Source organism: Giraffa tippelskirchi, chromosome X, assembly GCF_054371585.1.
Source record: "Giraffa tippelskirchi isolate mGirTip1 chromosome X, T2T-mGirTip1v1.2.pri, whole genome shotgun sequence".
Classification (NCBI taxonomy): Eukaryota; Metazoa; Chordata; class Mammalia; order Artiodactyla; family Giraffidae; genus Giraffa; species Giraffa tippelskirchi.
In genome coordinates, this window is record NC_137289.1 from 149,723,855 (window position 1) to 149,751,748 (window position 27,894).

At 45.5% G+C, this 27,894-nt stretch overlaps 1 protein-coding gene across 1 annotated transcript in view; it reads right to left on the bottom strand.

Annotated features, from left to right (window-relative positions):
* LOC145536930 (steryl-sulfatase-like) overlaps nucleotides 1-27,894 on the bottom strand; it is a 142,544-nt gene that overhangs the window by 39,974 nt on the left and 74,676 nt on the right. Inside the window, exons 9-10 of the mRNA XM_081567235.1 lie at nucleotides 25,834-25,970; nucleotides 676-813 (exon numbers count right to left, since the gene is read on the bottom strand). Of these exons, the coding sequence (XP_081423361.1) occupies nucleotides 676-813; nucleotides 25,834-25,970 (275 nt within the window). The remainder of the gene's footprint in view (nucleotides 1-675; nucleotides 814-25,833; nucleotides 25,971-27,894) is intronic.

The following is a 27,894-nucleotide window of genomic DNA, read 5'->3' on the forward strand; positions in this document are numbered from 1 at the left end:
CTGTGACTGCATCTCGAGAGAGGCTACCATCTATGAAATAGCAAAAACAACTGTCTGCACACAGCTCATAACCTCATGGAAACAGGAAAAAGGCATCTCATCTTCTTATATAGGAATGTAAGCTTCCGACTTCTCGCCCCTTGACAATAAGAGTGAATACAGGAGGGCTGGCTGAATCATTTCACTAAAGAGTTCCTGGAGGGCTTTGCTGGTGGTCCAGGGACCAAGGAAATGTGATCCCAAAGCAGGAGGCTCAGGTTTGATTCCTGGTCAGAGAAATAGATCCCACATGACACAACTAAGAGATCCCACGAAAAAGTCAAAGTGTTGGTCGCTCAGTCGTGTCCGACTCTTCTGCAACCCCACGGACTGTAGCCCCCCAGGCTCCTCTGTCCGTGGGATTCTCCAGGCAAGAACACTGGAGTGGGTTGCCATTTCCACCTCCAGGGGATCTTCCCAACCCAAGAATCGAATCCACATCTCCTGTGTCCCTGGTTTGGCAGACGGATTCTTTACCAGTGAGCCACCTGGGAAGCCCAAATACATAAATAAATATACGTATTAAGAAAAAGAACAGGACCACTCCTCCAAGGTTCAGAAGAAGCTGAGCAAGGGCTGAGTCGGGGGGCCCAGAGCTGATACAATGGGCATTGCCCACCCAAACACATTTCTTACCTTTGTAGATTCCGTTACTGCCTCCGTGAAGTTCCCCTTTAACGGTCACCTCCTCTACATGAGCTCCTTGGTCCGAGGAAAAGTAGACGAGGGTGTTATTAGCCAGTTTCAACTCGTCAAGGACATCCAATATCTGCCCTGAAGGGGAGGAAATACTCAAGGTAAAAACATCGCAATCTTTACAAAAGAAACAGAGGTGATTTGCCCTTGTGCACTTGTCTGGGAATTGGTGATGCTGAGGAGGAGACAGTCTTTATACCCTGAGCCCTCCCACCCATGCGGATTCTAATATGGGATGTGGCATCATCAGAAGGACCAACAGTGGCAACAGTGGTTGCGCGCTTGGCAGAGACAAGGAGAAAGGTCAGTCATGGAATTAACTATCATCTGCAAGCATCGTTTGAACCTCTAGGCATTGTGGGGCAATCCTCCAGAGAGACTCGATAAGTGGAGTGGGTTGCCATTTCCACCTCCAGGGGATCTTCCCAACCCAAGAATCGAATCCACATCTCCTGGATTGGATTCTAGAAGAACCAGGCTCACAGATCATGAGCCCTTGGAGGAAGATGCTAGGAGACAGGGGGAAGATTATTGCAATCATCAGCTGGCCTTGGTCTTGAGGTCATAAAAAAGTCTACTAGATGCCATCAATATGTGTTAACATACGATCTTTGTTTTTCTCCTTCAAACTCACTTCACTCTGTATGAAAGACTCTAGGTTCATCCACATCACTACAAATGACCCAATTTTGTTCCTTTTATGGCTGAGTAATATTCCACTGTATATATGTACCACAACTTCTTAATTCATTTGCCTAGAGGAGTTGGATGAGGGGTGGAGAAGAGATTCGAGAGGGAGGAGATATATGTTTACATAGAGCTGACATGTTGTTGTAAAGCATAAACTAACTCATCATTGTAAAGCAATTATTCTCCAGTAAAAGAAAGAAAAGTCTACTAGCCTTCTTCACTGACTGGAAAAAAACTAAACCATCAGGGCTCCTCTTATATGAGGAAACATCTCTATAAATACTTTTCGATGAATGACCTTTCTAATAGTTACCATGGATACCCAGGCCTAAAACTGCATGAAAAATCTATTTTCCTCACATTTTCCTTTTTCCCGTCCTCCTCTTGTTTCCCCAAACTTCATGTTCTAGACTAACCCTAACACAGTGGTATTGTTGTTTAATCGCTAAGTGGTGTCCAATTCTTTGTGAACCCATGGACTGTAGCCCACCAGACTCCTCTGTCTGTGGGATTCTCCAGGTAAGAACACTCCAGGGGATCTTCCCGACTCAGGGATCAAACCCATATCTCCTGCATTGCAGGCAGATTCTTTACCACTGAGCCACCTGGGCAGCCCAACTCCCAGATGGCAACCCTTCAATATAAAAATGACGCCAGCGTCAACCATGAGAATGATGGGCACTGTCTGTTGAGCACTCTTTATCTGCAAAGGACTGGTTTCCACATTCTCGGGTCAACAGCATACTGAACCCTACGAGTGAAAAGCGCTGGGTCCATGTTACAGCGGAGGGTCACAGTGCTCCAAAAAGAGATACTTCCCACAGTTCGGAAGGGGCAGAAAGTGATAGCGGTAGACACTGACTGTTATTCAGTCATGTCCAACTCTTTGCGACCCTCTGAACTGTAGCCCACCAGGCCCCTCCATCCACAGGATTCTCCAGGCAAGGACACTGGATTGGGTTGCCCTTCCCTTTTCCAGGGGATCTTCCCCACCTGGGGATCAAAGCTGGGTCTCCTGCAGTACAGGCAGATCCTTTACTGTCTGAGCCAGCTGGGAAGCCTAGGAAGTGGCAGACACAAAAGAAAGAGTGAAGTCTGATTCCAAAACCCAGACTCTCAAAGCCAGCAGAGTTGAGCAGACGAACAGACCCATGGATGTCATGGTATGACAGCTCCTCTTGTCACCACATTCATCCAGGAAGATGGGAAGTGAGTACGGAGCATGGATGGCCCTACATCAGACAAGACTTCATTAACTGGTAAAGGTGGACCCAGGACACGTGCGCTTGACTTCACTTTTCTCTCTGCTTCTATTTATACTTCAAATTTTACATTAAAAAAAAAAAAACAGAAGTGAGCTGAAAATGGAAGAATGGGCTGAAATACAGCCTCTCTGATTAGGAAGCGAAAATGGAAGAATGGGCTGAAATACAGCCTCTCTGATTAGGAAGCAAAAATGGAAGAATGGGCTGAAATACAGCCTCTCTGATTAGGAAGCGAAAATGGAAGAATGGGCTGAAATATAGCCTCCCTGATTAGGAAGCTCTCATCTGCTCTCGAATCAGAAGACAATATTGATCAGACTAGAGTTGTCTAATTTATAATTTCCAGAGATCCCTTATATTCCCATGGTGCTACCTTCATTTGGTCAATGCATGCAGGTAGTTATACCGTGAGGTGTTAAAAGGTCTGAGTTGGTTTTTCTGAGGCCTGCTAAGAGCTTTAAAGGCTTCCCAGGTGGCTCACTAGTAAAGAATCTGCCTGCCGATGCCGGAGACGCGGGTTCGATCCTTGGGTTGGGAAGGTCCCCTGGAGGAAGGACATGGCAACCCACGGCAGTATTCTTGCCTGGAGAATCCCATGGACAGAGGAGCCTGGCGGGCTGCGGTCCATGGGGTTGCAAAAGAGTGGGACACGACTGAGCGACTGAACTGAACTGAACTGATCCAGCAGACAGATCACGCTCCCCGTGGAGTCAAGCCCTCCACCCCGGGGGCTGCACCCTCACTGACTTTGTCCAAAAAAAGGGGTAAAAAGCTACAGAGTCCACCCTCCGTGGAGGTGGCAGACATGATTTCCAATGCAAAAGCAACATCCGATTCATCTGTCACCAGACATATTTTTGCTATCTGATTGCAACGCCACAGGCTAGAGGCTGTTCAATCTTTCTCAATGCTTCATTCCGTACAATAAACATTCCTGGAAGCTGCACTGCGTAGATGAATGTCATCCTCAGGATCAAGGGATAAGACGCGCAGGACTGTTTTAGCGAGTTGTCTCCCGTGATCAATCACCGCCAGCCAGACATTTATTGTGCTGTGCTTTGGTTCAGCTCCACAAACCACCTGTGCACCCGGGATTGGGGTAATTGGACTCTGACACTAATTTAAGGCTCATCACTTTGCAAATGGTAATTAGTTTAATGAGTTCGCACAGGAAGGAGCAACAAGGCAGAGACATAACCCCCACATACACTCTGACGCAGAAGGAAATGGCAACCGACTCCAGTATTCTTGCCTGGAGAATCCCGGGGACAGAGGAACCTGGTGGACTGTGGTCCACAGGGTCGCACAGAGTCGGACATGACTGAAGCGACTTAGCATGCATGCATGCACTGGAGAAGGAAATAGCAAACTCACTCCAGTGTTCTTGCCTGGAGAATCCCGGGGACAGAGGAGCCTGGTGGGCTGCCGTCTATGGGGTCGCACAGGGTCGGACACGACTGAAGCGGCTTAGCAGCAGCAGCATACACTCTGAAGGAAGAGGGCCCGTTTGGGGGCCTTCCCTGGTGGCTTGTTGGGAAAGAATCCGCTGGTCAATGCCTTGGATCCCTGGTCTGGGTTTCATCCCTGGTCCGGGAAGATCCCGCATGCCGAGGGGCAACAAAGACCGTGTGCCACACTACTGAGCCTGCTCCCTAAAGCCCTGGAGCTGCAACTCTTGCAGTCCATGCAACCTAGAGCCCGTGCTCCAAAACTGGAGATGCCCCCGCAATGAGAAGCCCACACACCACAAGTCGAGAGCAGCCCCCTCTCCCTGCAACTAGAGAAAAGCCCGTGCAGCGAGGAAGACTCAGCACAGTCAAAAATAAAAGGAAAGAACTGCAAAGAGAATGTTTGAAAAAAAAATTTATGAAAAAATAAAAGAATGCCCCTTTGGGTGCATATAAAAATTTCTAAGTATTAATAAAACAACACAGATCAGGGTTTCACTTCCTTGCGCTGTAATTGGTATTTGCAAAAGGGCATACAACCATGCACCTCTGTTTCAAATGAAATTATTCTCGAACGCACATATATAGAAGTACCTTAGTATGAAGAAAAATGCTGTGAAGAAATATCTTTTTGAAAAATGTGGCTTCCGTGGCAACTTCTATGAAAACAACAAAAATATTTAGAGCTTGTTTATTTATAGTTGTCAAAACCTTGGAAGTAACCGAGGTGTCTTTCAGCATCTTGGTAGGTGGATGAATCAACTAACTGTGGTCCAGCCACTCAATGTGATATTACTCACCGAAACAAGGAAACGAATTATCAAGCCATGAAAAGCCACGGAAGAACCTTAAATGCATATGACTATCATAGCAGACCTGGGTTCAATCCCTGGGTGGGGAAGATCCCTTGGAGAAGGAAATGGCAACCCACTCCAGTATTCTTGCCTGGGAAATCCCATGGACAGAGGAGCCTGGTGGGCTACAGTCCAAGGGGTTGCAACGAGTCAGACAGGCCTGAGCAACTATACAAGAGACACACAGATGTGAAATAAGTTGATTCGAAAAGGCTGCATACCGCATGATTCAACTCTGACATGCTGGAGGATGCAAAACCATGTAGACAGTAAAAAGATCAGTGCTTGTCAGGGGCTGGGGATGAGGGAAGGATGAACAGGGAGGGCAAGAATTGTGTATGATACTGCAATAATTACACATTTACCCCAACCCATAGACAGCACATTAGAAAAGACCCTGATGCTGGGAAAGATTGAAGGTGGGAGGAGAAAAGGACGACAGAGAATGAGATGGTTGGATGCCATCATTGACTCAGTGGACGTGAGTTTGAGCAAGCTCTGGGAGATGGTGATGGACAGGGAAGCCTGGCGTGCTGCAGTCCATGGAGTCGCAGAGTCAGACACGACTGAGCGACTGAAAAACAACAAAAATAAAAGAAACAATTCCAATAGTGAACTGCAAGAACAACTATGTATTTTAACTGTTATTAATGGGGTTGCAAAGAGTCAGACACGACTGAGCGACTGAACTGGACTGAATGCATCAATATTGGCTCATCAGAAGCAACACACGTACTGTGCTAAGGCGGTCTAGTGGTTGGACTTTTGCCTTCCAATGAAGGAGGTGTGGGTTCAATCCCTGGTCGGGGAGCTGAGATTCTACATGTCTTTGCGGTAAAAAAACAAATGAACAAAAAAAAAGCAGAAGCAATAGCATAACAAATTCAATAAGGACTTTAGAAATGGTCCACATCAAAAAAAAAAAAAAGAGAGAGAGAGAGAGAATACAGCAAATTGTGTGCAGAAGAAATGAATATAGAAAAACTCTTTGTACTTTCTGCTCTGATTTTCTGTAAACTTAAAACTGCTATACAAAGAAAAATAGTCTACTGCGAATTTCCTGGCAGTCCACGGGTTAGGACTTGACATTTTCACTGCGGATGGATCAGGTCTGATCCCTTCCTGGAGAAGGAAACGGCAACCCACTCCAACATTCTTGCCTGGAGAATTCTATGGACAGAGGAGCCTGGCAGACTACAGCCCATGGGGTTGCAAAGAGTCAGACACAACTGAGCAAGTAACACTCGGGGAACTGAGATCTTGCAAGCTGCTAGGCTTGTTCAAAAACAAAAAGTAAAAAGGAACAATATTACAATAAGCAAACATTTTTTAAAATCGTCTGCTAATTTTTAAAAGATGCCTTTCGCATACCCTGTTGGCTCCCACACATCGTCATCCTGCATTCAACCCGTGTTGACAAAAAGCCTACAGAAAAAGGAATAAAAACCAGAGCGTGCAGAGGGTCAGGGATGGCCGACGTTTGATCCCAGAGCCCCCTGGTTGACCGCTGCCTTTCCTCAAGGCAGCTACATCCCCCTGTGACAGTCTTCCCTGCAGGCTGTTTTCAAACCCAGACAACCCAGCAGCTGCACTCGCTACACACAATCCTTCTACTAAAATATATCTCACATCTTCCCTCATCTTCACACTCCTCCCTACATAGCTCCTCCAAATTCCAATATTTCAAATGACCATGATAAGATATTTCCTTTGCCCCCATGCATTCCTTACATCCATTGCCTAGAGTGATAACTTGATCATTTTCATCGAAAGGACCGTATACCACTGGGCTGGGATTAAGAATCCCAGAGAATCTAGCTCCCATGCATGGATACCTGAAAAAGCATCACATTTCTGATTCTCTTTCAGTTCTTTTTCCCCCTGAGAGAGGCACCCTCGAATCTCATACTATTTGGGTCTTAAACGCCAGAATCTCATTCAAAAAGCCCATTAGCCGTTAGATGTTTCATGACATTGATCCTATAAAGGTCTAACATATTTCTCATCTAAAAAATTCTGCACTGAAATCTCCTGTGGGAACAAACGCCGCTGTATTATTCTTGCTTTCAGACCCATACGCTGCAAGTCAGAGGTCTGCAAATATTATCTTTCAGAGGTTCTCAAGGTATAATGATACCAATTTATATCGGATGATAGTTCTGAACTACCGGTGGAGGGCTGCAGTTTAGCGTATAAATGAAATGTTTTATTTCCAAAGCTTCCTCACATTCTTCCTGAAATGAAACAAATACAGAAAACAAGCCATTTTCGAGAGCACTTTGTTATCTAACCAGAGACAGCAAGATTGAGTGTATCGGGGGAAAAATAGGAGAACTTGCTGACGAGGGTTCGGTCATTTTAAAGCAGAAATCTCGGAGGTGTGAAAATGACGGTCCTTCCCCACCACAAGTGTGAATACAGGTTGAAAGAAGCCTGGGTTCTGGAGAATTTGTTCCTTCCACTGATTCATGCCACAGGCAAGAGTCATGCCACGTTCCACTGTGATGGGCAAAGTGAGATAGAAGGTTTTCCAGTCCTCGGGCAGAATCCTAGGTCTTGCCTGAGACGGAGTTGCCATCATGCAGAACTAACTGCTCAGGGTCTGGCTTCCAGGTCCCAAGTCCTGAGTCCCTGGTTTGCTCACTGCGGTTCTTGACCTCTAAATGGGTGCACGCGTGCTAAGTCGCTTCAGTCATGTCCGACTCTGTGCGACCCCATGGACCGCAGCCCACCAGGCTCCGCCATCCCTGGGATTCTCCAGGCAAGAACACTGGAGTGGGTTGCCACTTCCTTCTCCAATCAGCTTGCCTGACATCAAAACTACAACGAGGTACTACCTCCCACAGGTCAGAATGGCCATTATTAAAAAGTCTACAAATAAATGTTAGAGGGGTTGTGGAGAAACGGGAGCCCTCCTACACTGCTGGTGGGAACGTAAGTTGGTGCAGCCACTACAGAGAACCACACGGAGGCTCCTTTAGAGACTAAAAATAGAGCTACCATATGATCCTGCAATCACATGCCTCAGCATATATCCAGAGAAAACCATAATTCAAAAACATACACACACCTCAGTGCTCACAGCTGCACTATTTACAATAAGCAAGACTTGGAAGCAACCTACCTGTCCAGGGAGAGAGACATGGATAAACAAGAGGAGGTTCACATACAGAATGGAATATTACTCAGCCATAAAAAAGGACGAAATAATGCCACCTGCTGCAACATGAATGGACCGAGAGCTTGTGATACTGAGTGAAGTTAGAGAGAGGAAAATAGACATCATATGATATCACTTTATATGGAATCCAAAAAATGATACAAATGAATTCATTTGTAAACCAGAAATAGACTCACAGACACAGAAAACCCACTTGTAGCTACAGAAGGGGACAGGTCGGGAGAAGGGATAAATTATGAATTTGAAATTAAAAGATACACACTACTTTACACAAAGCAGAGAAACCACAAGGACCTACTGTGTAGCACAGGGAACTATATTCAATATCTTGTAACAATCTGTAACAAAAAAGAATATGAAGAAGTCTGAAGAAGTGTGTGTCTGTATAAAACTGAACCACTTTGCTGGACACTCGAGACATTGTAAATCAACGATACTTCAATAAAAAATTTTTTTTTTAAATCAAATTGTCTATCAGAAGACTTGCTATTTCAGCAAATCTGGCTTTTCTTTTGTTTCTTATAAGGTAGGTTGATTCAGGCAAAATATGGGAACAAAAATGCTGTGATGTCACTATTCACCCTTCTGGAAACACTGAGCTCATTAAGGAAAGGGAGTATCTCCTGGAGCAGATGCCCACCATGAATAATGAAGAAAGAATTCCCACCTACTTGATGTAATTCAGGGAACACAGGAAACTCTAAAAAATTCCCCTAAAAGTATTTCAGTAAGTCCTTCCTGTGATGGACAGGTGAATGATGGAATGCAAATGTTCCCAAAGAGGGTAGGATCTGAAGATAAATAAGAGAGCATCTATTAATAATTGCAGCAGCTGGTGGTGGCTACGACTCTCTGTGGGGCTTGGGGAAACACTAGGTGTTGTTTTAAGGTGCAAGCTTCACCCTACGCTCTGATGCCCCCCTGACTCAGTTACCGGGAGAGACAAATTATGGTGTCATTGACCCTACAAAGGCAATTCTTTGTTAGCTTACTTGGGATTAGATGCATCGCCAACATGGCCATCTTTTTCAACGTACTGATGCTGTGTGCCTGCTCAGTCGCGTCCAATGCTTTGCAACAAGCACTGTAGCCCCCCAGGCTCCTCTGTCCATCTTCCAGGCAAAAAGACTGGAGTTTGGGTTGCCATTTTCTCCTCCAGGGGATCTTCCTGACCCAGGGATAGAACTGCTGTCTCCTGCATCAGTAGGCAGGTTTCTTACCACTGAGCTACCCGGGAAGACCTTTATGTTGCTGTTGTTGTTCAGTCGCTCAGTCGTGTCCGACTCTTTGCGACCCCATGGACTGCAGCACACCAGGCCTCCCTGTTCATCACCATCTCCCGGAGCTCACTCAAACTCATGTCCATCGAGTCAGTGATGCCATCCAACCATCTCATCCTTTATCGTCCCCTTCTCCTCCCACCTTTAATCTTTCCCAGCATCAGGGTCTTTTCCAATGAGTTGGTTCTTCACATCAGGTGGCCAGAGTATTGGAGTTTCACCTTCGGCATCAGTCCTTCCAATGAATATTCAGGGTTGATTTCCTTTAGGATGGACTGGTTTTATCTCCTTGCAGTCCAAGGGACTCTCAAGAGTCTTCTCCAGCACCACAGTTGGAAGGCATCAATTCTTTGGCACCCAGCCTTTTTTATGGTCTAGTTCTCACATCCGTACATGACTACTGGAAAGACCATAGCTTTGACTAGACGGACCTTTGCTGGCAAAGTAATGTCTCTGCTTTTTAATATGCCATCTAGGTTGGTCATAGCTTTGACTAAACACGATAAATACATAATTAGGATGGTCAGGGTAACTAAAAAGCACAAAACTGCATGATGGAAATGTTGCCTTCTATGAAAGATCCTTTCTTGACGTGGCTTCACTTCACTTCTCGGGTTCCTTCCTGTCTGAGTCCACACTGTCTCCAGGAAATTCATCCTTGTTCCACGTTGCATCTGGTTGCTCTGATTACATGGTGATTTCCTCTGGTAAGCCCATCTCTGCCCTCATCGCAGCTGTACAGTGAGACGGATTCCCTCCTCCAGCACGTGATCTCCCGTACTCGGGATGCTTCCAAGGCTCTGCTTAGCCATCTTCTTTGATTAATAATAAAGTCTGTGTTTCCCAGCCCCCCACCAGAGTGTTGCATTGGCTGGAAATGATTTGAATAACTCCCACCAGTCCTCATTCTCAGCGAGCACACTCGTACCCGTGCTTTCGCGCACCCACACAACAGCAGCGTCACTGTGGCTGCTCAGTGGCATCGCACGTGTGAGTCTGGGGGAAACTCAAAGTCAGCGTGCCCGCGGGTTGGAGGAAGGCTCTGCGGTCAGTGTCTGTGGTCACCGCCTTCCCAGGAGGATAAGCATCACAGAGAACTGGTTGACCTGGGCAGTGGGCGCTCAGACAGCAGGCAATCGTTCCAAAGGGCAGCTCTCGGAGGTCTCCCCGCTCTTGATGTAGCTACGCCACTGTATCTGCTGGTCTTCACTGGGTTGCAGAGAAGAAAGCCTGCATCTCGTTTGCTCTGTGCAAATGGCTACTGGTTGAACTTGCCAGGGGAGGTTATCCCAGCTTTGTGATGGAGACTGACATTGCCTGCACATCCAGGGGGCGCTTTCTATGGTCCAAGCCAGCGCAAAGCTCTAGAAAGGGATCGGCCAGAACTTCTTCAGTGAGGAAGAGATGACCACTATACTTCCCACCCGAGCTGGGCTGTGAGCAGTGTATGTCCAGAGGCGATGGACAGTGAATGACCAAGGAAACTAAGCTCTTCAGAAGGCTCTTTCTTATGATGCCCTCTACACTATCCCTACTCATTTTTTATTCAAACTTTAAACTTTTTTATTTTGCATTGTTGTTCAGTCGCTAAGTCGTGTCCAACTCTTTGAAACCCCATGGACTGCAGCACGCCAGGCTTCCCTGTCCTGCACTATCTTCCAGAGTTTGCTCAAACTCATGTCCATTGAGTCAGTGATGCCATCCAACCATCTAATCCTCACTTGTCCCCTTCTCTTCCTGCCCTCAATCTTTCCCAGTATCAGGGTCTTTTCCAATGAGCCAGCTCTTCACATCAGGCGGCCAAAGTATTGGAGCATTTGGGGCATAGTCAGTTAACAATGCTGTGATAGTTTCAGGTGAACAGCGAAGGGGCTCAACCATATATATATAGATACACATGTATCCATTCTCCCCTAAACCCTCCTCTCACCCAGGTCATAACATTGACCTACCCAGTTTTTAACTCTCAAGACCAGATTTTTTTTAACATTGGACTGGACCATCTATAAAGCTGAGGGTACAAAATGCAAAATGATGCTTCTGTTTACAGACACCTTTACATTATTCACAGATTCAACTCCTCTTCACCATCCAAATTAAAACCTGGACATGCTGGGACTTTCTTGATGGTCCAGTGGCTACGATACCACACTCCCAATGCAGGGGGCCTGGGTTCGATTCCTGGTCAGGGAACTAGATCCCACACGCCACAACTAAGAGTTTGCATGCCACAACAAAAGACCCTGCATGCTACAAAAAAAGTTTGCAAGCCACAACAAAAGACCCTGCATGCTGCAACTAAGACCTGGTGCAGTCAAATAAATAAATATGTATTAAAAAAAAAAAAAGTCGATACATTGACTACCACCCCACCAAGCTCCTCTCTCGTGTCCAGCTGACCTCCAGCTCGCTGCCCGCAGTTCCTGAAATGCCCACCTAACTCTGGGGTGACATGCTGAGTTCACGTGGAGAGCTCAAGCTCTTAGAAGCAATTCAGTTCTGCCCCTACGATCCTCAACACCAAGGCCACCGGCAGAAGGGCTCTGTGGGGAACGTGAAGTCCAGAGTGAACATTTCAAATAAAAGATGCGACAGTGACAGTGACATAAAAACCCACAAGATGGTCCAAATACCTGCCTCCTTTTCCATCACAGACATTTTTTTTTTCTCATCCATGACTTTTCTACTCAATATCATGTGCGCATATGTACATTTTAAGCAAACATGCTTCACCCACCTGTGAAAGGGAGAGTAATAATAATAGCAATAGTAATAATAATAATAATAATAGCAGCTAGCATTTACTGAACACTTCTTGCATACCAGCTACTGTGCTGACTCTTGTAAATATGTGACTTCATTGCATCTGATTGATTCAACTCATTCAAGCAGGTGTTAGCACATCAGCATAGGAGGATCTTTCTTTGAGTCTTTCCTGAATTTGTTACACTGTTGCTTCTGTCTTACCATTTGGTTTTTTGGCCTCCAGGCATGTGCGATCCTAGCTCCCTGACCGGGGATTGAATCCCCACCCCCGGCATTGGAAGGCAAAAATCTTAACCGCTGAACCCCCCGCCAGGGGAAGTCCACATGCACGGGGATTATTGCTTTTGACTTTTTGACAAGCGCTAATTGGGTCACGATTGGAAAGCAACAAGTATTCAAATCTGCTCCTCACCCCCAATTTTGATCTCACCTTTCAAATACAGACACTGGTCCTCAGTGGAATACCATTTAAACATTGCTTTAACTCCATCTCTCAAATCCTAATTTATCTTTTCTTGCTATGCCTAGACATATTTAATTAGCAACTTAAATGTGCTAATCGGGAGAGGCTGAGGGAGAAGGCGGTATTACATAAAACACCCCCGTGATACCCAACATGCACGTCCTATTGTATTCTGCATCTGTTTAATTTCTCTCTTTTTTTTTTTTCAGTTGGAGGATAATCGCTTTACAGTGTCGTTGCACAGGTTTCTGCTGCACAACAAAGTGAAGGTGAATCAGCCATGTGTAAACATTCACCCCCTCCCTGGCTAGCGTCCCTCCCACACCCCCCATCCCACCCCTCTAGGTCATCACGGAGCGGCGAGCTGAGCTCCCTGTGTTACACAGCAGCTTCCCACTAGCTGTCTGTTTCACACACGGTCGTGCGGAGATGCCAGCACTGCCCTCTCGGTTCATCCCAACTTCTCCTTCCCCTGCTACCTCCACAAGACTGTTCTCTACATCTCTGTCTCTATTCCTGCCCTGGAAAGAGGTTCATCAGTCTCATTTTTCTAAATTCCATATATATGTGTGCATGGGTTAACATACAATACTTGCTCTTCTCTTCCTGACTTATTTCACTCTGTACGACAGACTCTAGGTCCATCGACATCCCTACAACCGACTCAAATTCTTTCCTTTTCATGGCTGAGTAATATTCCACTCTATATATGTATTACAACTTCTTTATACATTCATTTGTCCATGGACATCTAGGTTGCCTCCACATCCTCGATACCGTAAAGAATACAGACATCTCTAGAATGTGTGAGACAAAGTCAAGAATGCAGGGATGGATGAATTCCTAGGATACAGGAGTTGGAGGAAAATCGTTGGAGGCCATTGGTCCAAAGAGTCTTGTCTTGTAGATAACCCACAGCTGGAGAGGAGACAAGTCTACTTTCTGAATTAATGCAGCAAACTAGAAACCTTTTCTGGCTACAGAGAAGCAGTGTAGCCTAGTGGTGCCTGGGCAGTCTTACACAAGTCACTGAACCTCTCCAAACTTTACTTCCTCACCCGCAAGGATGGTAAAAATCTCTTAGAACACCGTTGTGAGGCCTCCACTAAACTATCCATGGGAGACGTTAGATAAGTGACTGAGTCAATAAACATTTACTATTCTTGTTGTGATAGCTGTTGTGGTTCTGGAACCAAAAATTTTATTAATCCTGTTTGCCTTAACTGGGCAACTTGATTCCTCGATAATTTATGGCGTTATCTTCTTTAGGGAAATGATTTTGTGGAAGAGTGTTAAAACATACTCATTTGAATTTGAGATGTAAATTCAAGGTAAAATAATATCCACCCTGGGCTCAAGAAAATAAAACTAAGCTTCGGGCTTTGTAAAAAAAAAAAAAAAAAAATGGTATCATGATTACAGGGTTTATGAAACCCAGGGGTTAACGATTTATAGGATAAATTAACTTGGAGAATGAAAATCAATATTCTACATAATGAATTTCTAACTAAACATTATGGCCAAAAGTCTGGAGTAACAGACTTCACTGTTCCTGTCCCAGGGCTCTCTCCCCATCCTAACTGCCCACCTCTGTACTGTCTGCATGTCTAACCTGAGGCTGCAAAAACTGAATCTTTCTGCAGAAGATTACTGTTTTGTCACAAATACTGGAAACTGACACAGGAAGGGAAGATAACTTGAAAACATATAAATTTTGTATATAAAATTTGTGTTTTACATATATATATTATGTAATATATACATACGTGCCTGTGTGCATGCTAAGTCTCTTCAGTCATGTCCAACTCTTTGTGACCCTATCCACTGTAGCCCACCAGGCTCCTCTGTCCATGGGATTCTCCAGGCAAGAATATTGGAGTGGGTTGCCATGCCCTCCTCCGGGGATCTTCCCAACCCAGGTATCGAACCCGTGTCTCTTACATCTTCTGCATTGGCAGGCTGGTTCTTTATCACTAGCATCACCTGGGAAATGTATATGTGTGTGTGTGTTTGTGTGTGTATGTGTGTGTGTGTGTGTGTGTGTGTGTATGCATATATGCTTTTATATATATATATCTATCCAGTAGTCACGTATGGATGTGAGAGTTGGACTATAAAGAAAGCTGAGCGTCAAAGAATTGATGCTTTGGAACTGTGGTGTTGGAGGAGACTCTTGAGAGTCCTGTGGACTGCAAGGAGATCTAACCAGTCCATCCTAAAGGAGATCAGTCCTGAATATTCATTGGAAGGACTGATGCTGAAGCTGAAACTCCAATACTCTGGCCACCTGATGTGAAGAACTGACTCATTTGAAAAGACCCTGATGCTGGGAAAGATTGAAAGCGAGGGGAGAAGGGGATGACAGAGGATGAGATGGCTGGATGGCATCACTGACTCAATGGATATGAGTTTGAGTAAACTCAATGGATGGGAGTTGGTGATGGACAGGTAGGCCTGGTGTGCTGCAGTCCATGGGGTCGAAAAGAGTCAGACATGACTGAGCGACTGAACTGAACTGATATGTGCTATATATATACATATACACATATATATATATATATACACACATATATATGTATATACATGTAAGCAGATACATTTTGCTATCCTATCATTTGATTTTCTGATATCCTAATTTATATTAAGGTTGCCAGATGTGCATACCTCACAGACATATAAAATCAAGAATAGATAATAGAGAAAAATTGCACTTTGGCAGATAGAGATTCATTTGCAAGAGCAAAGCATTGAAAATTAATGCCATTGGTACAGATGGCCAAGAGGCACATGAAAAGATGCTCAATATCACTAATTATTAGAGAAGCACAAATCAAAACTGTTAACGACATATCACCTCACAGTGGTCAGAATGGCCACCACGAAGAAGTCCACAAATAACAAATGCTGGAGAGAGTGTGGAGTAGAGAACCCTCCTACGCTGCTGGTGGGAATGTAAATTGGTTCAGTCACGATGAAGAACAATATGGATGTTCCTCAAAGAACTTAACATACAGCTACTGTTTGACCCAGCAATTCCACTTCTGGGGGATATATCCAGAGAAAACCACAATTTGAAAAGACACATACTCCCCAGTGGTCATTTTTGTTTGTTTGTTTAGTGGCTCGGTCGTGTCCAACTCTTTGCGACCCCACGGACTGTAGCCCACCAGGCTCCTCTATCCTGGAATTTTTCTAGGCAAGAAGCAGCATTTACAATAGCTAGGACATGTGTGCTAAGTCACTGCAGTCGTGTCCAACTCTTTCCGACCCTACGGTCTGGAGCCCCCCAGGCTCCTCTGTCCATGGGATTCTCCAGGCAAGAATACTGGAGTGGGTTGCCACGCCCTCCTCCAGGGGATCTTCCCCACCCAGGAATCAAACCCACGTCTCCCGTGTCTCTTGCATTGGCAGGCAGGTTCTTTACCACTAGCTAGGACATGGAAGCTACCCATGTGTCCATCAACAGATGACTGGACAAAGAAGAGGTGGTTCATATATACACAGCAGGATGTCACTCAGCCATAAAAAAAAAAAGACTGAAATAATGCCATTTGCAAGCAACATGGATGGCCCTAGAGATTCTCACACTAAGTGAAGTAAGTCAGACAGAGAAAGACAAATATCCTATGATAGCACCTATACGTGAAATCTACAAAAATGACACAAACGAACTTATCTAGGAGACAGAAACAGACTCACTGAAATAGAGAAGAGACTTCTGGTTGCCAAGAGGGAGGGGGAGGGAGGAACGGACTGGGAGTTTGGCAAACTATTTTATATGAGACGGATAAACAAGAAGGCCCTAGTGTACAACACAGGGAATTGTACTCAGTATCCTGTGACAAACCATAATGGGAAAAGACATGAAAAAGAGTATATATATATATATGCAAGTATAACTGCATCAATTTGCTGTACAGCAGAAATCAACCCAATACCGTAAATCAACCATACTTCAATAAATTAAATAAATAAATCAGGAAAGAGCCAGATAAAATGTATGGAGAAGGAGTTTATGGAAATAGGTCCCTTGATGACCCGGCTTGGCCCATTCTTCTACTGCTTGGGAGCAAAGAAAATGTCTCAGGGAGTCGGTCTCCTGTAAAGACACTTTCCTTCCCGGACGCGTGATTTGTAGCTCCGTGCGTGCACGCTCAGGCGCACACACATGCAGGGGAGTGTGCATTCCACCCTGGAGTCCTCACTGCCCACAACACCTGTGCTGGTGCCCAGTGCACATATACTGTTCTGCTCACAGGTTCCCCTTCCTTCAACCCAACCGAAAGGATTGCTCCCTCCTTGATCGGCGATGCCTGACCCAGCCTCGCTCCTGAGTGCAAGAACTGTTCCTTTTTTGCACACAAGCATCCCTGTGTGGGGTGAGGCATCAAAGAGCAGAAGCATCTACTCTATTGGCATCCAGAGGCACTCCCTATATTCCCAAGTCGACAGTCATGCCCTTTCTGGAACTCTCCTCCCCTTCCACATCCACCCCCACCCCGCCCCTGGCTTAATTACAAAGCAACACCAAGCAAAACACAAAGGCCACGTTGTTGAGACAAGGCAAAATGACTTTTCTCAAAGTCAGCGCTCGAAGCTTCCGAGATCGTCAAAGATGCTTATTTCTTGTAGCTTTCTCTCTTCTGAGTACACGGCTTATTTACTTGCTGAAAATCAGATGCATAAATGCATAAATAAGGTGGTTGTTACCGATGAGATTTGGCAGGCAGGCAACGGGGTGTCGACAGAGGTAGATGACGGGCAATTCTGCTTTCAAAGGATCAAAGTTAAAAGGCTTAAAATGCCATAATGCTGTCTTTTTCACTCTCTTCTGGCTATTGTCTTACTTCCGAGTGGGAAAAAAAAAATATTATGACAACAGTGTTCCTTCTCTAACGGTTTTGTGTGAACTGGAAACGTGAACGTGTTGCCCAAATCACAGTCTGTCCCAGCCGACTCCAAGAAGAGTTTGTAGTTGAACGCCACTGAGCGTTCATTTTAAAATTGAAGGAACTGCTAAAACAGGCAAACGTCTCCTTAGAGTCGACGGGTGGGTCTGATGTCTGTGACCTTAATGAATGGAATTTTGTGTTAACTGCAGCAAGCACTCGAAAAAACTCCAGAAACAACAGTTTTGTTTCATTTGAGTTTTCTGCATCAGTCATATCTGGGGTACCCAATGGACAAGATCCATTTTGGATGGAGAAGGGGTTTCTTAATGGAAATATGCTACTTGAAGACCTCACCTCTTTCCTTCTACTGCTTGGGAGCAAATAAAGTGACTTATACAGTCCTCTGTAAAGAGACTTCACTATCAAACGCTTCCATGCTAACTGAAGAGTTTAAAGTCAGGGGCTTCTCTGGTCAAGACTCTGCACTTCCAATGCGAGGGGTACGGGTTCGAAGTCTGGTTGGACAACTAAGATCCTGCATGCTGTACGGTGTGATCAAAAATTATTATTGTTCAGTCGCTCAGTCGTGTCCGACTCTTTTCGACCCCATGGACTGCATCACACCAGGCTTCCCTGTCCTTGTCTATCTGAGCAGGCACATATATGTGTGTGTGTATGTGTGCCTGGGTGTGCATGTACAACTGACTCACTTTGCTTTATAGCAGAAATTAACACAACATTGTAAATCAGCCATGTGATGGTTTAGTGGCTAAATTGTGTCTGACTCTTGCTAAACTGTGTCTGACTCTTGCAACCTCATAGACTGTAGCCTGCCAGGCTCCTCTGTCCATGGGATTCTCCAGGCAAGAATACTGGAGTGGGTTGCCATTTTCTTCCACTTCAATAAAATTAAAATAAATAAAGGTATCCTCCAGTAATAATATCCCATTTATTATTTTCCAGAAGCCTTGCATTTCGAAATCTCGAAACAAGCTCTCCCAAATGGCCTAATGGCACATTTTCTTAAGTTTCTTTGGCACACATCTTGAAGCTCAGTCTCTATGTTTGCAAACTGAGCAGGGGACCTTTTTTTAATCCTGTCTTTTTATTAGATGTATTTGACAGCCGCGGAAAGAAAATTGGACATCGGTGGGTCTTTATCAGTCATTTTGTTACAGGGCACAGGTTGTCATCACTTTCTAAATGTTTTCTTGAAGTTTTGAAACCTCGTTATGTATCTTGCAATTCAGGTAAACAGTGGTCTGTAATGGAAACAGGTTCTTCTCTCTCCTGTCTAGATCTGCTTGAATAAAAAGTCTGCTCATTAGGCAGAGGTTTCTGTAATGCCAGACCCTGTCAAAAGTGCCGGCAAGGATGCTTTCTGCAGCCTCTGTTTCCTGATTATCTGGGTAAACAGGGATTATGGTGATTGCACCAGAGGGCATATTCTCTCTGTTGTACAGCTAAGCTGCCATCCCGAGCATATAGCCAAGATTTGATACTCTGGAATGAACTGGTACATTTCCTTTTAAAAAAAAAATTCAGTTTCCATTTTGGGTATTTAGGATCCCATGGAACTTATTGAATTAAAAGCAAACTTTTAAAAACTCAGACATTTTTTTTTTTAAGGTGTGTTACTAAGGATATCCTGGAAGAGAAACCTAATGCAAAAGGACAAGCGTAAACATGTACCTCTCTCTCTTCCCCCCAGAGAACTTAAAAGTCTTTCAAAAATTCCAAAAGGGAATTTTTCAATAAAGGAAAGTACCAGTGAGAAAATGAGGTCTGATTTGTTGCTTGAGTTGAGTTTTAATAACTGTGTCATTGATGGCTCGAGAGTCAGAATGAAAAAGTGTTTGCTGAATATTTAAAATACGTTTTGTAAGCTAACCTTAGAGGTATGATTAGCAGAGGAGAACTCGTGAAAAATTCAGCCGCTGTAGTTCCTTACGACAGGAGGACGGGGCTTGTGAAATGTTCTGACTCCACTTGATAAATAACAGATTATTTTTTTCTGTTTAATTTAAAAAAAAAATGAAAGAAAACTGTCTGACCTCTTTAGGAATCAACGTGTGCATGAGTGGTAAGTCACTTCAGTCGTGTCCGACTCTTTGTGACCCCATGGACTGTAGCCCACCAGGCTCCTCTGTCCATGGGATTCTGTAGGCAGGAATACTGGAGTAGGTAACCATGCCCTCCTCCAGGGAATCTTCCCAATCTAGGGATGGAATCCATGTCTCTTACGTCTCCTGCATTGGCAGGCGGGTTCTTTACCACTAGCGCCACCTGGGAAGCCCTAGGAATCAACACAGCAACTTTCAAAAAAAAGATGCCTTCTTTCAGTACAAACTATCATGCACAAAGTAAGTTACACAGATGTATCGTACATCATGGGGAATGTATGAAATATTTTATAAGTATAAATGGAGTATAACCTTTCAAAACTGTGAATGATGACTACATGGTACACTTGTAACTGATATTGTATATCAACTACGTTTCAATAAAACAATAAAATTAAATAAAAAAATAATAGAGTTATCAGAGTACATCATGAGAAATGCTGGGCTGGAAGAAACACAAGCTGGAATCAAGAATGTCGGGAGAAATATCAAATAACCTCAGATATGCAGACGACACCACACTTATGGCAGAAAATGAAGAAGAACTAAAGAGCCTCTTGATGAAAGTGAAAGAGGAGAGTGAAAAAGTTGGCTTAAAGCTCAACGTTCAGAAAACTAAGATTATGGCATCTGGTCCCATCACTTCATGGCAAATAGATGGGGAAACAGTGGAAACAGTGTCAGACATTACTTTTTTGGGCTCCAGAATCACTGCTGATGGTGATTGCCGCCATGAAATTAAAAGATGCTTACTCCTTGGAAGGAAGGTTATGACCAACCTAGATAGCATATTTAAAAGCAGAGACATTACTTTACCAACAAAGGTCCGTCTAGTCAAGGCCATGATTCTTCCAGTGGTCATGTATGGATGTGAGAGTTGGACGGTGAAGAAAGCTGAGCGCCGAAGAATTGACGCTTTTGAACTGTGGTGTTGGAGAAGACTCTTGAGAGTACCTTGGACTGCAAGGAGATCCAACCAGTCCATCCTAAAGGAGATCAGTCCTGGGTGTTCATTGGAAGGACTGATGTTGAAGCTGAAACTCCAAGACTTTGGCCACCTGATGCGAAGAGTTGACTCATTGGAAAAGACCCTAATGCTGGGAAGGATTGGGGGCAGGAGGAGAAGGGGACGACAGAGGGTGAGATGGTTGGATGGCATCACTAACTCAATGGACATGGGTTTGGGTAAACTCTAAGAGTTGGTGATGGACAGGGAGGCCTGGCGTGCTGCGATTCATGGGGTCACAAAGAGTTGGACACGACTGAGCGACTGAGCTGAACTGAACTGTTTCACCCATCCTAGCAACATGTTTTCCACTTGTTCCTCCCCCAAAGCTTTGCTGCTGGGGAATTAATTGGGGTTGAAAATCAGACTTGGCAACAGATCCACAACTGCCCAAACGCTTCCCCGGAAAGTGTGTCCTGCTGAAATGGTGAGGCAGGCCACTGGCCATATATGGGGACTCGTCCCTTTCTAAACCTCTCCAGAGTCAACTGCACCTCCTTCCAGACATTCATTCATTCCGCCTTCCTCTGGGTTATTTCGAAATCACTTGGAAGAATCTTAACTCCCTTGTTGCTGTTTCTCAGTTGCTAAGTCATGTCCAACTCTTTGCGACCCCATGGACTGGAGCACGCTAGGCTTCCCTGTCATTCACTATCTCCCAGAGTTTGCTCAAACTCATGTCCATCAAGTCGGTGATGCCATCCAACCATCTCATCCTCTGTCGTCCCCTTCTCCTCCCACCTTCAATCTTTCCCAGCATCAGGGTCTTTTCCAATGAGTCAGCTCTTCACATCAGGTGGCCAAAGGACTGGAGTTTCAGCTTCAGCATCAGTCCTTCCAATGGATATTCAGGACTGATTTCCTTTAGGATGGACTGGTTGGATCTCCTTGCAGTCCAAGGGACTCTCAAGAGTCTTCACCACAGTTCGAAAGCATCGATTCTTCCACGCTCAGCCTTTTTTTATGGTCCAACTCTCACATCCGTACATGACTACTGGAAAAACCACAGCTTAAGACTATATGGACCTTAATTCCACTAGGAACCCCTAAATTCCCTTAAGCCAAGGTCTTATCATATATTAGGCACACAATGGCATGTGTTGAAGGTGATGATCCTCTCCCTGTGACTTGCTGTGGAGTACACACCGTTCTGATGTGGAAGGACACCGCCCTGACCATTGACATCACAGAGGCAGGGGACATGTGTGAAGGCAAGAGCAGGCGCAGGGCACGCCCTTCACAGGCAGTGACTGCGATCAGTAGAACACTGCCCACCTCTCACATTGCTCGGTGGTATTAAGAGCTTCAGGATCTCGGCCACCCTTGTGGACTTTTACTGCCAGCCACCTCGCGTGGGGGCTTCCCCGGGGGCTTAGTGGTACAGAATCCACCTGCTGTAAGAGATGTGGGTTCCATCTCTGGGTCGGGAAGATCTCCTGGAGAAGGAAATGGCAGCCCACTCCAGGATTCTTGCTTGGAGAATCCCATGGACAGAGGAGCCTGGAGGGCTACAGTCCATGGGGTCGCAAAGAGTCAGACAAAAACTGAGTGACTAAACAGCAACAACAACCCGTTGTTTAGAGCTTACACCATATCTCTGTGGTCCATCCTTTCTGGGTCATAATAACAATACAAGCAACAGTGATCGCACAGCTGAGAATAAAGCCATGCAAAGCTCCACAGTGTGGGGTGAGATTGGCCATGGCGGACAATTAAATAAGAAAGGTTCTTCTATGAATATGCTCTTACGGGCACGGAGAAACCCACAGTGGGGAAAGTTATGCTCCACACAGTTATGCTGTTTCCAAACATTTAGAAAGAAAATGCCCTAAACTTTAGAGTATTTTAGAGTCTAAAGGACAGGGCTATGGTCTGTCTGGCTGATGGCTTCTAGCTCAGCTTCCCATGGTGCTTGAGGCATTTCTTTTAAGTGGATACCTCCGTGTCATTTTATTACACAATCACCCAGAGTCCCCTTCTCGGTGACATAGAAAGGGTCTTCCTGGAAAGAAGCCATATTCTTCAAAATGCTCAGACGCATTGAGTTTGAAAAACAACAGAAACATCCTGAGTCATGAATGTAATGGCTTAAGGGGAGGATTTTATTTTGGGCAAAAGAAAAATGGAAGAACACAACCACCTATTAATATGATACCAGGGTCTACTGTAGATTTCAAAGATTCAAAAAACATGCTCCGTTTTACTCACAAGGGGTGAGTAGCAGAAAAACACTGGAAGTTAGACTTGTTTTTAATGAGTGAGGGTAGGAATATGTGCTCATCTAATTAAATAAAAAGTAATCAATACGTGTGATGATACTAGCAAAAGCCTGCTTGCCAGCCAAGACACGTCAGACAGCTAGATACAAAAGCTGTTACATTAACATACAACACTCATTAAAGAGATAAAATATTCTCCTGATTCACACTACGAAGAACTATTCTACTGATTTACACTACTAAGGTGTGGAAAATGTAAACTAATTTACATGCAACATTTTAAGAAGCAGAAATGAAAGAAGGCGGGCTTGTAGGAGTTGTATGTCAAAGCCCTGAGAATAATGAATTCTTCTTACCAATCTCATTAGGCAGAATGTTCTGGCTGCCTTTGTTTTTCCTAGTACGTGTTCATCACTTGACTCACACGTGCTATCCAAGAGCATTACAGAGAAGGTTAGAAAGAAACTCAGAAGTTGCTTCATCTGAACTCATCAGGCACAGAGATTTAAGACATCTGTCAAGTTCATACAGATAGTCAGGGAAAGAGCTAGAAGCTACAAGAGGGCTGCAGTCACCTTGTCCGAAAGAATGATGCTCCTCCCAAGGTTTCAAAGAAACGAAACAAGAGTTGTTCTTGTCATCGCCACGGTCGGCGACCCTCATCAGATTCCGTGTGCTCTTAACACAAACCAATAAAGAAAACTCTACGGCCACGTTCAAGGATCTCCTAAACACCTCGATGAGAAAAACGCTGAATGTAGGGTCCAGCAAGGAAAGGAAGCACAAGAGAAGGGGCAAAAGGAAGAGAAAGGAAATATGGCAAAAACCCTGAGCAACCTGTTGACAGTGCCATCGACTCACTTTTGTCCAATTTTGTGCAGAAGGAGCAAACGACCTCAGCATGAGAGACATCGCTGGAGCACACAGGAACTGAATGATAAGTTCAGAACTCACGGATTTTCAATCCCTCTGTTTTACCCACACACTCTGGCTTCCCCTGCACTCTGCAGAAAAGGCCTGAGGCTGCTTAGCTGTGCAAGAGAAAGCGCAGGTATGCACACTCAGTTGTGTCCCTACGTTGTGTCCAACTCTACAACCTTTTGGACTGCAGCCCGCCAGACTCTTCTACCCGTGGGCATTCCCAGGCAAGAATACTGGAATGGGTTGCCATTTCCTCCTCCAGGGGGTTCTTCCCGATCCAGGGACCAAACCCACGTCTCCTGTGTCTCCCTGCACTGCGGGTGGATTCTTCAGCCGCGGAGCCATCAGGAAAGTCCCAAGAGACAGCGCAGTCACCATGATTTCATGTTGATGTTGAAGGAACAGTTTACAAAGTAAAACGTCAGGGACTGCCCTAAAGAATCTGCCTTCCAATGCAGGGGACGCAGGTTTCAATCCCTGGTTGGGGAACTAAGATCCCACATGCCGTGGAGCAACTGAGGCCACTCACCAAGACTATGGAGTCCCCACACTCACAGCTATAGAATCTGTGTACTGCAACAACAACAAAAAATCCCAAATGATGCAACTGAGATCTCAAGTGTCACAAGTGAGACCCGATGCAGCCAAGTGAAATCCACAGTAAAAAACATCTTCTAGAAAGGAAAAGTTCAATAAGAAGTCTTTCGAGTTCCTCCGAAAAACGTGCCGCGTCTCTCAGGAAAGAGGGTAACCCGCTTAGGGAGGAGGGACACAGAGACCAAGGGAACCCCTGTGATCCTCGTGGACGCAGCAAGAAGCACACAAGCTGGAGGAGAAGGAGGCACAGCGAGGGCTCACAGGATCCACAGAAGAAGAACTCAAAGCTACTGCAGCGAGACTGTCCACAGCTGTAACCGCCGGGGAGTCTTCTGTCTCCCAAACCTGCCCTGGACCCGCTGTGCTAGAGACAAGGGGCCGCTCAGACTCAACGCTAAAAGAGTCAGCGGTGGGAATCCCCTGATGGTCCAGGGATCAAGAATCCGCCTTCCCGGGCAGGGGACTCAGGTTCAATCCCCGGCCGGGGAATTCAGATGCCATGTGCCACGGGGCAATGAAGCGGGCATGCAGCAACTACTGACCCCGAGCTCTACGTCCCTTGCCCCAAAAGGTTACTGAAGGTATCGCAAAGAGAAGCCCGTGACCCTCAATTAAGGGAGTACCCCTCACTCGCCCCAACTAGAGAAAGCCCATGCACAGCAATGAAGACCCAGAGCAGCCAAAAATTAAAATAAATACATAAAGAAAGCATAACGGGAGGAAAGAATAAATGCTTGACTCTTTTTCCTTCACTCATCTCTTTGATCATCAGCCCACAGACCCAGACTCCCTGCTGCTGTATCCACTGGCAACCTCAACTGCACCCAGGGTTAAGATGCTTTTTATATCCTGCTTACCTGCTGTTTGATCCCTGAGTTGGAAGATCCCCTAGAGGAGGAAATGGCTAGCCACTCCAGTTCCCACGGGTAGAGGAGCCTGGTGAGCTATAGTCCATGGGATTACAAGAATCGGACATGACTTAGCAACTAAACCACCCACTCCAGTATTCTGGCCTGGAGAATTCCATGGACTATACAGTCCATAGGATCACAAAGAGTCAGACACTCTGATGGTATCAGACACACAGGCAGAAACTCAGAAAAAATAAGCTAGGAGGCAGGGTCGCAGCCACTTCTGAAGTTCAGACTGAAGACTGTTTTTGTTTAGTCACTAAGTCATGTCCGACTCTTTGTGACTTCATGGACTGTAGCCTGACAGGCTCCTCTGTCAACAGGATTCTCCAGGCAAGAACACTGGAGTAGGTTGCCATGCCCTTCTCCAGGGGAATCTTCCCCGCCCAGGGATAGAACCTGCGTCTCTTGCATTGGCAGGCGGATTCTTAACCACAGAGCCACCCGGGAAGCCCAGAGACCGCAGATAGAGGGATACACACCGACGCTCCAATCCATCTCCTCAGCGGCATCCCCGTAGGCGCCATGTTGACTTTTGCCGGCAAAGTCCTTCGAAGAGAAGAGAGCCGTGTGCACGTGAAGGAAAGACAGGACAAGCAGGAAAGGGGTCTCGGCATTCCTGAAAAAAAAAAAGGGCAAAATAAGCATGTTGGACGCCATTTGTTGTTGTTTAATTCTGAAAGTGAAAACACTTTATTTCCTTGGTTAAAAAAAAAAGAGAGAGAAATATCCAGCTTGCAAAAATAAAATGAAACTGTGAGGATTGCCCCAACTGGTTAAAAAAAAAAAAAAAGAAGGGGAATATCCAGCTTGCAAAAATAAAATCAACTGTGAGGATTTCCTCCCTTGGTTAAAAAAAAGAAGAAGAGAAATATCCAGCTTCCAAAAATAAAATCCATCAGTGAGGATTTCCCCCCTGGGAATAGAGGTGTCATCAGTGGAGCCTGGGGAATGTAGGCTGGACAGATGGGTCATTCTGCCCTGCTCACATCCTCGGGTGTGATGGACAGCTTACTCTTTGGGATGAATGCAGATCCCCTGGACAAGGGAAAGGCAACCCACTCCAGTATTCTTGCCTGGAGAATCGCATGGACAGAGGAGCCTGGCAGGCTACAGTCCATGGGGTTGCAAGAGTCAGATATGTTTGAGCGACTAAATCACCCACTCCAGTATTCTGGTCGGGAGAATTCCATGGACCATACAGTCCATGGGGCTGCAAAGAGTCGGACACAACTGAGCAACTTTTCACTTTCTTTCAGGAACCTACGCTCAGCTGTCCTTCCAGAGAGATAGCAGGAAAAGACCCTCACAGTACCGTCTGTCTTTCTCTCTACGACCTTGAAAACTAAATGAACAAATGAGCAAGCTGGCAGGACGGAGATCTCCCCGTAACAGCTTCACTTTATTTTTTTTTTATTAACTGAAGCACTTCAGTAAACACCTCTTTGGAAAATTTATTGTGTCCAGCCTCCCAGGCTGTGTGAAGAGATAGAATTTTTTCACTGCTACACGCCTTCTCTCTATTTGTTACAAATACAGAAGGCGGCTCTCTGCACCTTGCCAGCAACCTGCCATCATGACAATCTCAGAATCACAAAGATTTACATCTGGTCTGCAGAGGGAGTGAAATCCAGGCAGGAAGACGGCTACAGCGTAATTCTTTTCCTGCCTGCCAGGAAGGTCTTGCATAGTATATTCTTCTTTTGAGAAAGGAAGGAAGTGTCAGTCCTGTCCGACTCTTTGCGACCTCATGGACTGTCGCCCACCAGGCTCCTCTGTCCATGGGATTCTTCAGGCAAGAATCCTGAAGTGGGTTGCCATTTCCTCCTCTGGGGGATTTTCCCGAACCAGGGATCAAACTCACATCTCCTGTGTCTTCTGCACTGCAGGCAGATTCGTTACCCACTGAGTCATCCAGTTGAAATTTGTTGAAATAGTCACTAAGCAATGGCACCCCACTCCAGTACTCTTGCCTGGAAAATCCCATGGACGGAGGAGCCTGGTGGGCTGCAGTCCATGGAGTCGCAAAGAGTCAGACACAACTGAGCGACTTCACTTTCACTTTTCACTTTCGTGCACTAGAGAAGGCAATGGCAACCCACTCCAGTGTTCTTGCCTGGAGAATCCCAGGGACGGGGGAGCCTGGTGGGCTGCCGTCTATGGGGTCGCACAGAGTTGGACACGACTGAAGCGACTTAGCAGCAGCAGCATGTCAGACTCTTTCAACCCCATGGACTGTAGTCCACCAGGCTCCTCTGTCCATGGGATGCTCCAGGCAAGAATACTGGAATGGGTTGCCATTTCCTTCTCCAGGGGATCTTCCTGACCCAGGGAGTGAACCTGCGTTTCCTGCATTGCAGGCAATTTCTTTACCATCTGAGCCACCAGGCAGAGCCTCTTTTTCTGAGGGTGTGAGCTTTATTAATCACTGAGTGTTCCCATTTGCGTCAGCATTGGGAATAATTGGAATGCAAATACAGATGTCTATGGACGGCTTCCGAAGCCCCTCGGGAGCTGGCAATCGGACTAAGGCATAAACCAAG